The 14,095-nt window shown below is 42.5% G+C and overlaps 1 protein-coding gene across 9 annotated transcripts in view; it reads right to left on the bottom strand.

Moving 5' to 3' along the window:
• The window catches only part of GRIA1 (glutamate ionotropic receptor AMPA type subunit 1), a 375,656-nt gene that overhangs the window by 212,273 nt on the left and 149,288 nt on the right, over positions 1 to 14,095 (bottom strand). For all 9 annotated transcript variants that reach the window (XM_054556113.2, XM_054556112.2, XM_024247249.3 and 6 more), the window contains exon 3: positions 261 to 500. In XM_054556113.2, coding sequence (XP_054412088.2) covers positions 261 to 500 — 240 coding nt within the window. The remainder of the gene's footprint in view (positions 1 to 260; positions 501 to 14,095) is intronic.

Below are 14,095 nucleotides of genomic sequence, written 5' to 3'. Positions count from 1 at the left end.
GCATTGAGTTTGGACTCAGGAGCCATGAAAGCTTAGTGAGCTGTAGAGTGACATGGTGCATTAAGAGAATTATTCTCAGAATGCGTTTCCAAACTGAATTAGAGGTTAGCTACTGATAAATCAGTCAGATTTCTCAGAAATAAAGCATTTTGGATAATTTTCCCATATTTTTCAGGGAAGCAGTGAGGCATCATTCTCCTTTCTGCAGGTAATTTTCTCTCCATCCCTCAAAAGTCTCCCTCCCCTAACCCTTGGCTTACCCCGGTCGGCATCATAAATGTAGACAAATTTCTGCCACTTGTAATGGTCAATGATGCTGATGAGGGCATCCTGAAGTTCAGGGCGCAGCTGAAGGACAAACTGATTGGATGTATCAACGGGAAAGCTCGGCGTAATGAAGCAGACGTGGAGGGCCCCACAAAAGGAGGTCAGCATGTTGACAGTCCTACGTTCATAAAACCCAAAGATGGCATAGACTCCTTTGGAGAACTGGGAACAGACTACAAGAGAAGAGAAGGATTAAAGAACAGAAGACTGCAAAAAGTGGTCAGATGACTCCAAAATGAATCCATCCACTAGTTCATCCATCCAACCCATCAATTATCCACCCAACAGTCATCTATCCATCTACCCATCCAACAAACCAATCCATCCATTCATCCTTTCGACACACCAATCTATCCAACCGTCCATCCATCCTACCCAACTAACCACCCCACTCACACATTCACCTGTTCGACACCTCATTCATCTGTGTAAATCCAATTTTATTAGGTATCTATTAGAAGCCAGAAGTTGTCATGGTTATTAATTACAGTAGCCATATATATAAGACACTTTCATCTATTACCTTACTTGGTCTCTACAGTGACCCTATTGAGGTTAGAAAGGGATGACTGGGTCATTGTTTCAAAGGGGAGAAACCAAGGCTCAGAAATTTAATGAACATGTTCAAGGTAGCACAGCTAGGACATATGACTTGGGCAGATATCTTGACTCTTAATCTAATGATCTTTCCCTCACATTGTCTATCAATTAATGGTAAAGCATAAAAAGGTGCTACAGGAAGAATCCAGCTATTGCTGCTGATACATGTTTAAGAAAACAAGTGTTGATTTTCTCAGTCTAGCCCTTAACTCTCAGTGTTCATTTGTCTGCTAATGTTCATTTTGTGCTTGTACATCTTGCTAGCTGATTTTCAGACCCCCTCAGTGTATCAGCCATAGTAATAGCTTAGCTGTGAGAACATACCCACAGGATCAATTCTGTAGGATCCCAATGCAGTTACCAATCCTGGTTTGTGGTTGATTATACTTCTAGTTAAAATACAATGCTAATAAGACCAAGGTCATGGGATTAAACTCCAAGTCAGTCAGCTCCTAAACTTTGTTTTACTGTAGATATAAGATGAGAGTTCATAATCTTTGCCCCAGTGAGACCAACCCCAAAGCCATCTTCAATGCCTAAAAATTGCCCTTCCAAGGTGGATGGTGAGGAAAGTCATTCATCCTTGTCATGAGAACAGTATTTTAGAGTGCTTTGTGGTCCTTTTACATATATTAGGCTATTTAGTCCTCATCACATCCTTGTGACTTAGGTATTATTGTTTTTTTCTTTTAAGATAAAAAAGTTAATGCTCTTAGATCCTTTAGTCTTTTTACCATATCACCTGCTTCCAGAACCCCACATTGCCACTGTGTATGGGATCTCAAATTACACTACGCGACCATTGCCCAGAAGGTTTCATGAAACTATAGCCCCGCAAGATGCTCCTTAAAAAATAAAAGTCTTCTTTGGTCAAATACATTTGGGAAAGGGTGCATACTTTGTCCCTGTTTTAGAGTTTCATACTTCACATTAGCTGCATAAAAGATTGTGAGGAATTCTACCCATTTTTATCCCAGATTTTGTCAAATCTATTTGCCTCCAAGACCTTTTTTTGGTGAATACTTTTGAAATGTTATTGAAAATCTTTTGGGCCATGCTGCAATAAAGAATGCAATTAACCAGTGGTACCTAATTGTCTACTGTGAGTCTCCATTTTCTGTTAGTCCCTAGAGAAAATGGGCTTTAAAGGTCATAAATCTCTTAAAGATTGCAGCTGAACCATATAACCCATCTGTCCTACTCCCACTGAAAACCAGCATACCATCTGCAGGAAACCTGGCAGGTGATCATTAACATCTGCTTGCATACTTCTAGTTACTGAGATTCTGGTTTCACACAATTCTTGCTCTTGACCCACTCTATAGCCCTCCTGGTATCTGAAGGTGGTGTTCATGGCCTTGAGCTTTATGACATTTGGTTTTCAGTGACAAAATCAATTCTCTACCCAGAAGCCAGAGAGATCTTATTTAAACAACAAAGACAAAACAAACAAAACACATTGTTCTTCCTCCTTGTGCAAATACACTCAAAGTTTTCCCATTGCACACAGGAAAAGTCTCAACATCTGACCATCACACAGAGCATGAATAGCCTGCTCCTCTGACTTCACCTAACTTACACCCCTCTTCTACTTGCTGCCTGCTCTAGCCACACTGGCTTTCACTCTGTTCCTCTGGGCTCTGAGCTCATTCTGCTTGGTAGACTCTGCACCAGCTGTTCCCCTCCTGCCTGCAATGCTCTTCCCTTACCTCTTTGCAAACATCACTCCTTTGTAGCAGTTGTGCCTCAGCCCAAATCTCACCTCTCTGTATAGATCTTACTTCATCACCTCTTCTAAATAGTGACCCCTCATCAGTCTGTATCACATCACTCTGTCTTATTTCCCATTCTTTAATTATTTTATCTAAAATAATTTTCTTTGTTTATTTGTATATATGTGTGGCTGTTTTAGTCAATGTGAATTCCCTGAAAATTAGGACATGCTTCTTTGTGCCCAAAAGCCAGCAGAGTGTCTGGGACATGGTAGATGCTTAATAAAGATTTGATGAATAAATGAATGATGAGTGCTTGATGAAGGCATATGACCTGCATTAGGGGCTGAGGAGGAGCTGAACCCAACCAGAGATGTGACTGTTGGGTCACCCTGAACCACTTGCTCCCCTGCCTGGGTTGCCGTCTTCTAAGGTAGCCATTTATCCTCTGCCACTCACACTATTTTCTCCTCCACCCTAATGAGGACACTCTGTCTATCCACAGCCCACAATAGGCACTGTCTTTAAATATCTATTGTAATAACTAGAATAAAGATTTCCATAAATATGATTTCTCTACCAGGAAGCATACATTGTATATTATTCTCCCAATGTTAAATATAGATTTGTCAAAATGCACAATCCATCATCCAGGGTGAAGTGTATATGGGGAGAATATTATAATATGCTCTCTACAGTATTTTTAGGATCTCTTCTCTCTCTTTGCTGCCATAAAATATTATCCTACAGGATATAAATCTTATGATCCAGATCTATTCCCTCATGTCATCTACTTGGTTTCACACATTTAGTCGGGCCTCTGGGGCCCTCATGGATGGTGTTTCTTGCTAGGACTTTAGAAGTGAAGTAGGAAAGGGTGAGATGGGGGTGGACGAAATGGGAGCAGGCAGACACAACAAATCCTTAGACACACAGGAGGCCAGGACATTTTCCCCTTCAAATTATCTCCTCATTTTCCCCTTCTGCAAACATCTCTTACCTTAAACAGAGTGCTTTTTCCTCTAAGGCTAAGAGGGTGCATTTACCCACTACTCCCTAAAAGAGTGTGGCTTGGAGGTAGCCTGGCCTGGATTTATTTGGGTGAACCCTGGCTCCCAGAGTCGCTAGTGCCTGACTGTCAGACCGTTTCTACACTTCAGCCAAACCTAAGCAGAGAGAGAGGAAGAAAAAGAAAGAGAGAGAGGAAGAAAAAGAAAGAGAGAGAGACAGAAACAGACAGACAGACCCTATAGACCCAAGGCCTGTGGGAGAAGGCAGTCATTGGTTAAATGTTGATAAATATAATTAGTAGTTGTGAGGTATTATATCTACTTTGAATCTGTCACAACCGATATTCAATCAGAAGAGATAACATGGTTCTGTAGACAAAGTACTAGGCTAGCTGTCAGAAGACCTGGATGATTCTCTTTTTGGTTTTATCATTACAGAGTACTTGTATGACTTTAAGTAAATCCCACTCTCTCCTAGGCCTCAGCTTTCCCATCTGTGAAATGTTTGATCTCTATAATGTTTAATGCCCTTTCAGACTCTGACATTCTAGAGTCTAGTCTAATTGATTGGAAAATGTTTACTGATTCGACAACATTTTAGTTATTTAGTCAAATTTTAGCAACCCTCAGTGCACTTTTTCAAATCCAGTAAGCAGGTAAGTCTCTGAGTTATTGGATTCCCTTGTAACAAAATCCTGGGATCCTGCACTAACTGTCCCCCTCCTGCCTGCAACCTGCTTTTCTTACTTCTTTGCAAAGATCACTACTCTGCAGGAGTTGTGCCTCAGCCCATATCTCACTTTCCTGAAGAGATTTACCTTTGTGACTTCTGAATAGATGCATTTGGAGTCTTAAGTGTTAAGACACAACTTTTAACCTGCTATGTGAATAAGTTACCCAGTAGAGAGATGAAAGGAGGCAGACTAGAAAGGGAGCCAGAGATGGAGACTACATTGTCAGATATGACAAGTAGGAGAGAAGAGATGGGGCATTTTTCAGAATCAGAACTCTGTGTGTACTGGGTTAATGCACAGACTTCCATCATGTTGCTGGGATGAAACACAGTATTTGCCATTTAGAAAGCACTCAAATATAGTGTTCTCTTTCTTCCTCTTCTTCTTCTTCATTTTTTTTTTGAAACAGGGTCTGGCTCCATCACCTGGGCTGGAGTGCAGTGTTGCCATCATGGCTCACTGCAGCTTCAAACTGTAGAGATGGGATCTCATTATGTTGCGCAGACTGGTCTTGAACTGCTGGTCTGAAGCGATCCTCCCACCTCAGCCTCTTAAAATGCTGGGATTACAGGCGAGAGCCACTGTGCCTGGCCTGTAATGCTTTCTGATAGTAATAATTAAGAGTTGATACTTCAACACCTGCCCAGTGCCAGACACTGTGCCAAGGACATTTCCCTACATTAACTCCTTTCATTCCCTGAGGTGGGTTTCAAATTGGAGAAGGGAGGTCTAGAAACAGCACAAGGCAAGCTGAGAGATGACCTCTACCAGTCTGACTACAGAGCTTGAGTCCTTAATGTCTGTGATATGTCATGGATGTTTGAAATAGTCTTGGGATATGGGTCAGCTTCAGTTTCTGGAAAATCCTCTCATGTAGCATGCTGTCTTCCCCTGATGCCAGATAAAGAGGCATTGCTACATTAGAATCTATTGAAATATAAGCAAATAAAATTGAGTGGTATGTTTGATGTATTCCTGTCTCATCCCTGGGAAGTCTATACACATACACACCTATTCTTTGGTCCATCTATCCACCCACCCACCATTCGACACCCAGTATCTGGCACTTGTGAGGACTCTGTGTTAGGTAATGGAGATACAATGGTAAACCAGCCCATCCCCAACCACTTTGGGATTGTCACTTTGACAATGGGAGGGACTGACAACTATGTAGGCAATAGAAATTCAGTCTACATGCTATGTTAAGGATGAGTTCAGCAGGCAGGGACACCTCACCCCAGCCTTTGGGGACCTCAAAGAAAGCTTCCAAGAGGAAGTGCCAGCTTTGACACTGAAAGATAAGGAGGAACCAGGCAGGAGAGGGGTTTTGGTACAGTTACATGTGCATAAAGAGTACTATATATGGGTAGAAGGAACAGCAACAGCAAAGGCCTGGCAGAGATAGAGAGAGCATTCAGGGAACCCTGCCAGAGTGTCAGATTCTGAGAGCCCTGCCTCCAAGAAACTCTGTAGCAGAGCGTGTCCAACAATCAGAGTGAGTAAAAAACAAGGCCAGGAATTCCCTCTTGGGGAGGCAGGAGGGCAGGAACCAGTAAGAGCAGGAAAACCCACACACTGCACGGAGTGGGCTGTCCAATTCTATCCTCACCTCACTCAAACCTCTTTGATAATCAATCCTGGTTAGGGCACCATCCACTTAGTATCAATAAATCTCCCAGCCCTGGGCACTGGCCCTGACAGCTCTCTCCCAGGGAGGGAACTCCTGGCATTAGCAACTCCTTTTTTATTGTCACTTCCTTTAAGGCCTCTCACACTGACATTTCTCCTTGGCTCCTGTCCCTGGGAATGTGGCAGCCTCATTGTAAATAGCGGATAATGAGGTGACAGGACAGCTTCATTTTAGGGGAGGGAGATCAAAAGTATGTGTGAATGGGGGGACTTTCAGGCACTCATTTCCCTCCTGGAATAATTCTATCCTTATTGGTGGGAATCACATTCTTGATCATCTTACTCTAATGTTGTGACATCAAAGGATGAGCTTTATTTCCATCACTCAGAGGACAATAAGAGTGCCTGTCAATCCCTTTTTATATTCTCTTGTATCCTAGATATAATGCTGACATGCAAAGAATTACCATAATATATATAAATCATCCCCAAGCCCTTAAACAATATCACATTTACTTAGGATTCTGAGACACGTCCAGGGTGTCTGTCATTTACTAGATACAATGTTATCATTTATTTAGTAAATTCAACAGGTATTTATTGGCACCAGAAACTAATACTGCCAGAAAATTGGGGTACCACAATTACACAAGACAGACATGTTTTCTACCTTCACAGAGCTTAAGCAAGAGTTCAGTGAGTTTTACATTAAGGAAAATAAAGGGTGATTTGACAGAGTAATAAAGGGATCAGCCACAGGATAAATGATCATAAGTGCTATTATAGTCAGTGTTAACTGGGTCCTTTAGCGGAGGCCGGGCACAGTGTTAAGCACCTTGTTCCTGTGTCTAGATAGAGGGACCACTTTATCCAAAGCACCAAGATAAAAGAGAAGGGCACAACAAAAAAACTCCAGAAACACCAGTATGACTGGGGTTGGGGTATGGCACAGAGTTGGAGACGGGTGGGGACTAGGTTGCCAAGGGCCTTGCCTGGGCTGGAGAAGTTAAGTCATTGTGTCATGTGTCAATGCCGCATTTCACTTTGGTTTTGGATTCATCTAAGCCTCTCAAGAACTCTCTTCATCCAGGCCCTGGTGCCCAGTTGGAAGATGGCTGCAAAAGAAGATGTGGAAGAAAAGCCATCCTTCCAGGTCATATTTGTGTATTTATTATTAAGCATGGGTCTTAATTACTAGGCGCTGAAAGTCAATGAGATGCGGTACTGCATATGAGGCTAAGAATGAGAACAAGGCTGGGCTCACTGGTCCTGGAATTTAGACTCACCCTGTGGGCTGACATATGTAACCAAGGGCAGGGGGCCAGGGCAAACAGACTAATTAACTGGAGCTTCCCTTATAAAAATCTTCAGGTGCCTGACATGATTGTGGAGAAGTAAGTGCAAAGAAGCAAGTCTGTGAACAAGCCCCTTCTCCTCTCTGGGTTGCATTTTTCCTCTCTGGATAACAGAGTTTAAACTAAATCAGTGTTTGTCAAACTTTTTTTGTTTTGGTGAAGTACCTGTAATAGAACTTTTGTACTCACTGGGGATGTGTAGTCCTACAGATTGAAATTTTCTGTTTCTTCTCTCCATCTTTCTTCTACCTAATCATTCACCCATCCAACAAGAGTTTCCTGAACGTGTAGTGTATGCTAGGCAGCAAGCTGGTGCTAGGGGTATACATCACTGGATAAAAAGATAAGTCCCTGCTCTATTGGAGCTTAGGCTCTAGAGAGCGAGAGAGATGACATGTGAATAAACAAGGCCATTTTGGATGCTGCGAATATTACAAAGAAAATAAAATGGGATGATGTGAGAGTGACTGGCAGGACTATTTTAGACAGGATGGTCAGGGAGACCTCTCTGTGTCATTAGCACTGGAGCTGAGAAATGAACCCTAAGAAGGAGCCAGCCAGGCTAGAGGCTAAAGAAACAGTCTCAGGCAGAAGGAATGGAACAGAGGCTCTGAATAAGGCTCAGGAACAAGACTGAAGAGCTTGAGAAACAGAAGGCCCATGTGGACACAGTATAGGGGGAAAGGGGGAAAGCAGTAGAGATGAAGGTGAGGAGAAAGAGATCACATAACTCTCTGAGTAAAACTGAGCTCCTCTAAGGTATCGGCACTTCGTGTGTGGCATGGGTGCCTGGAGAGCTCTAGCACATCACTTTGGCCTAAGAGGGTCAGTCCTAGCTGGTCTCACAAGACCTTTCCTCTCTAACATCCCATAGCTCAAGTCCATGGATGAGAGACAATGGAGGGGAAGGTTGTTGTGACTCAGTGGGATAACCTAGAAAATGGGAACAGGAACATCTGACTTAAGTGTAATGGCATGACAAACATGGGATGCTCAGTGAGTTCACTGAGTTCCAGCACAGACGTGGCTGTTTTTCAGTTGTTTCTCGGCCGTAGGCTCTGGGTCTACACTCATGCCCCTGCTCCAGCCTGCACAGGCCTCCTGCCTCCTGATTTCTTTCTTTAAGGATCTTTAAGGATCTTTGCAGATCCTCTCCATTCTTTAAAAGTTAAGCTCAAATGCCATCTCCTCCATAAAGACCCTTACGCCTCCCTACTCCTAGCTATAAACTGAAAGTCTCCAGCCATCTTTTAAATGTACATAGAAATGCGTGCATCTTATCAATTTTTATCCAACACCCATGCTTTATTAGTTTAGGTTCTGTAATTTGTAAGAACAGAATGTTGGAAGGATATGAGGAAGCCCCAGCTGAAAAAGTGCCTCATATAAGACAGAAATTGCAGCAGCTCTAGAAATCTAGATGTCAGAATTTCATGGACGGTCTCTTTAGAGTCTCACCATTGCTCCAGCCATTTGTGATAACGGTTTATACAGTTCAAGATTAGCCTTGCTTAGGCATGGGCCACCCTTGGGTCAAGGGAAGCAGAACAACTATCCACGTTACTAAGCTACCAGCCAGAGGAAAATTAAGGTGCTGTGAACAGAGAGGAGATGCATGCTGGGCATATCAAACCAACAGATGTCTACTAAATGTCTGATTGCAGTATTTCATAAATTAGAGCCCAAAATCATGTTAGGAGCTCCATAAATGTCCACAAATATGTTAGGAACTACATATATCTAAACACCGAGTATTAAATAAGGATCTATGTCTAACTCAGTCCTTGTCTTTCCTCTATGGGCTAGACACTGTGGAATAGAGTGGTGAATAAGACAGATGATGCCTTTGCCCTCATAAAGCTTATATTATTCTTCATATCCCTTTGAAGGGTTCCCATACTGACTACACAATATTTTTGGACATGAACAAATATAAGAATAAATGAATGAATGCAAGTCATTTACCTATTTTAATCTGTGGATATTAAGTTGACCCATCTTTCTTTCATGACATGTCTTGCACTGAATGAATTGATTATTTTATTTTATATTATCAAGTAACTTTTTGTGTATTTATGCCTTTTCACCTGAAATTGAGATGTAAGCTTCCTTGAAGGAAGAGGCTCTCCAAATCCTCATTTTTCTGCTAATATAATGAACAATAACTCATACAGAGGTAGGTAGGGAATAACCAAAATTGCATGATGCTGTAACGTGTTTCATATTCCTCTAAATTAGGCTGCCCATCTAGCATCCACAGGTCTGGAAGATACATAATACTCTCCTGTGCTTCAGTCCACTGAACTTGATCACTCCCTGTTAGCTTAGGCCAACAGAGAATGAGAGCTGTGCTCTTGGGCTGGCACTCAAGCCCTGCCAGCCTTAATGTATTCCACCTACAACACCCAGTCTCCTCAGTCATTTCTCCCCAGGAAAGAAGATTTACATCCCATTACAGAACTCAACCCTGAAGATGTTGAATGGGTTCAAAATGAGAGCATTTTCACCCCATATGGCAAACTCCTTAGCATCACTGTGTACCCACGTGTTATTATGAGAAGAGGATGTTTCAGGGATGGTCCATAGAGTGACTCAACATGTATACTGTTCTCTTTGACCTATCACTTCACCTAAGAACAGTCATAGAGTCACGGATTGTTAGTACAGAAAGGTACCTGGTCTTGAAGGACTATTGGCCTAGAAAAAAGCCTAGACAGCTGTCTAAACAACTCCATTTTAAAGTGTATTTAATTTACATGTGCCTGGAATATGCAAAACCTGGTGTCCAGAGCATTACTAATGATAAGTAGAGCCTCCTACCTCACATGATGTTCACATAGTAGTCACTCCCAACTGTCTATTTGTTCTGAGAAGCTAGTACTACTTAGAAAAATACCATTCTTCTTCTTATTTATTATTGTAGTTATATCACCTATTGAGTGTTTACTATGTTCCAAATTCTATTCTTGGTACTTCACATACATTTTATCACTTACTCTTCACAATAACCCTCTAATTTCTTTTTCCTATTTCATGCATGAGGAAGCTGAAGTTCAGGGAGATTAGTCTTCTCCGAGTCATTCATGTGGTGAGTGGCAGAGCTGGGATATAAATAATGTTCTGTCCTACTCCATGGCCTGTGCCATAAACCATGCTACTCCATCCCCTGAGAGTCCATCAACACAAACCAGAGCTTTCATTCTTTGGATAATAATAACAGCCAACACTGAGCACTCACTATGTGCCAAATACTAAGTTAAGTGCCTTACATGAATTACTCGTTTAATGCTAATTTGATAGCACAGGGTGGGGATACAATGTTTATTTTTATTTCATAGAGAGAAAACTGAAGCTATTTAACTTGCACAAGGTCATATAGCCATTAAGTAGAAGATTCAGAATCCAAGCACAGACATTCCAACTTCAGAGTCCTCACTTTGCTCTTCTATGCCAGGTATAGGCAAACTTTTTCTGCAAAAAGCCAAATAGTAAATATCTTAGGTTTTGCAGGCCATATGGTCTCTGCTGCACTACTGAGTGCTACTTTTATAGCATGAAGGCAGCCAAAGACAATATGTAAACAAATGAGTGTGGCTGTGTTTCAATAAAACTTTATTTAGAAAATCTGGCCTTGGGCTGGGTTTGGCCTGTGCGCTGTAGTTTGTAAACTCCTACCCTACACTATTCTGCTACTAGATAGCAAGGATGAAATGCTGACAATTTGGGAGAGGTAATAATAACTTATAGTGTATTATACAATTTTCAATCTCTTACATTCATTTTCTGTTGTGAATACTCAATAAGGTAGGCAGGGCAGGAAGGATGACCTTTAAACCCATGAACAGATGAGGAGCCAAGGGTCATGCAAGGATGGACACAGGTCTGAGTCCACGTATTCCTTTTCCACTTGTGGTTCTTTCATGGTGACTCTGGGTGCTCTTAAGAAGAGTAAGGGAAAGGAACCCTGACAGGACCAAAGTCGATTGTTGAGGTCCCAGTTTGACTGAAGACCACTGCTTGCTGATTTCTGTACAAGAATCAATGGGACTGTGAAGCTCACAGATAGACTGCAACTGATATGTTGGCACAAGGACAGAGGTTCTGGGTTCCAGGCTTCCTCTTCTTAGCACCGGCCAGCTTTGGGCTAGAGGAGGCTATGAAACTGCTCCATGGCTAAAAGCCACTCTGATGAGATGGCAGAGGAGACCCTAGTCTTGAGAGGGCAGGGGTTCTCAGAGGTTCATTCAAAAACTGGATATGTACCAAGGGACTCACAACACTGTGGATGGACCCTTTGAGGCCAAGACTCCACCACATGTGGAGACTCAGCCAGGAATGCTGGGCCAGGGGCTCAGTCTGGAACTGGGGTGAGGAGCTGTGTTTGAAATAAGGGATCTGAGACTTGGGGTCTGAGCTTTGGGTCAACAAGGCTCATTCTTGGGTTAGGTTCAGGGGCCACAGTAAAGGCTACAGTCCAAGGCTGGAGTGAGTGTTCACTCAGCCTCATCTGGGGCTAGGAGGTGGGATTCACCAAAGAGCCCTGGTAGGGAGTACATCTACCTAGCTGTGCCTTTGTGCAGCCTTTGGGAACTAGCACATGAACCAGCCAAAGCAGAACAAACAAAAGCAAAGCCGTTAGCCAAAAAGAAGTGGGTTGTGGGAGAGATTAGCTTTACAGCTTCCCCTCCTGGCCCAGTCATCTCCGCAATCCCCATAGTCACAAAGCACGTTCTGCTGGTTCATGAATGAACCACTACTGCAAGGAACAGCAGGTAAATCATTCATTAAATGAAGGCAGACTCTTCCTTTGGCTGTCTTAATTTCTGTTCCTTGGGTGAGCGGCAGAAAAAAAATCTTTTGTTTCTTATTTGCCATTCCTTTCCCATGAAAATCATACATGCAAATGGTTTTCCTAGGCCAACCAGCAAAAATACACTGTAATGCATACCCATGAACTTGATCAGCATCTGTCAATCAAGACAAAGCTTTACTGAAAGCTACAGAGGACAGCCCGAGGGTTCCCTAAATCAGCAAAATTCATCTTCTAGCTAGGATTTATCCACTGAGGAAGTGAAAGGACAAAAACGAAGGATAAAATAAAGCTATGGAAGATAAGAAGTTCTGCATCTTTAAAACCAAGTGGCAACACCAGAAACTAAGTCCCACTTCATCTATACCTGAATTCACTCCTGACCCCTGCCCTCAACTGATTTCTGGAGCTGTGAGCACTAATTAAGTTGAGGGGTAGACACAGAAGAAAAGCTGAATCATTTTTATTTCTGTTTTTGTAATCTATGGTCTTAGCAAAGCATGCTGCGAAAACGACATTTGAAACAAATGCTCGGCCAATAGAGTCTTGCAATGCACGTATACTTGCCTTTCCTTTTCTGCAGGGGTGTGAGATCAATCAAGAGTCTGCCAATAACGGCACTTTGAACTCTGAGTTTCTGAGTTCTGGCCCTGCCTATCTTTCCCACCACATCTGCTTCCAGGCGATTCCGCCTCTGCCTGGGCTTCATGCTGGTCTTTCTCTTACTTTTCAGGACAGTCCCAACTTTCTTGCCTTGAGGCTTTTGCACAAGCTGTTGTCTCCTAGCAAGCTCTTCCCACCCTCTTTAAGTGGCTGACCCCTTCGCATTCTTCAGATCTCAGCTTAAAATGTTCTCTCTTCATAGAGGCCTTCTCTAAAATACTCATCCTACTCTTTTTTTTTCTTTTTTTTTTTTTTGAGATGGAGTCTTACTCTGTTGCCCAGGCTGGAGTGCAGTGGCACGATCTCGGCTCACTGCAAGCTCCACCTCCCAGGTTCATGCCATTCTCCTGCCTCAGCCTCCCAAGTAGCTGGGACTACAGGTGCCTGCCATCACGCCTGGCTAATTTTTTTTGTATTTTTAGTAGAGACGGGGTTTCACCGTGTTAGCTAGGATGGTCTCGATGTCCTGACCTTGTGATCCACCCGCCTGGGCCTCCCAAAGTGCTAGGATTACAGGATGAGCCACCATGCCCGGTCCCTACTCTTTATTCTCTATTGCAGTACCTTGTTTCTTTCCATCATACCTTATCTCTATCTTTAATTATCTTGTTTAACTTTTGGTTTATTTGTTTAATTTCATCTCCCTGATTAGGGCAAGAATCATGTTTATTTACTTATCACTATTGTCCTAGCATCTACCACAGTGCCTGGCACATGGTAGGCACTGAAACATGTCTGCTGAATGGAATAAATGCGCAAATGACCAAGTAAGCTGCAGGTTCTTTATATGACTAAATGACCGAGTTAGCTGCAGTTTCTTCATATGACCTTAGTCATTTCTCCTCTTTGGGAGTTATTTCCTCATTAGTAAAATAAGTGAGATTTAATTAGCTCTACCACTGTTTCACCTCTCTAACTTACACATTTTCTTCTTTACCATTTTACAGAAGGAGGAATGGAGGCATGACAACCAAGAGCACATGCTGCCCAGCCCAGGGACCAAAACTCAGGCCTCCTGGACAGTTTCAACCACTGAGACTTTAGCAAAAGCTCAGCTGCCTTCTCTGCCAAGATGCTCCTCACTATCAAGTATTTAGTTCCCTTTGTACCAACATTTGAATCGCTTTTCAAAGTTTCTCAAAACATGGCAGGAAACAACTCCTGCTAAGTAACAGAATTCCGGACGACATTTGGAGAAAAAAATGCATTTCTCACTATCCTGGAGTGTACTCTTTGTATATCCCTGCTAAAATTA

Source organism: Pongo abelii, chromosome 4, assembly GCF_028885655.2.
Source record: "Pongo abelii isolate AG06213 chromosome 4, NHGRI_mPonAbe1-v2.0_pri, whole genome shotgun sequence".
Taxonomy (NCBI): Eukaryota; Metazoa; Chordata; class Mammalia; order Primates; family Hominidae; genus Pongo; species Pongo abelii.
This window is presented reverse-complemented; position numbering and strand designations above follow the sequence as displayed.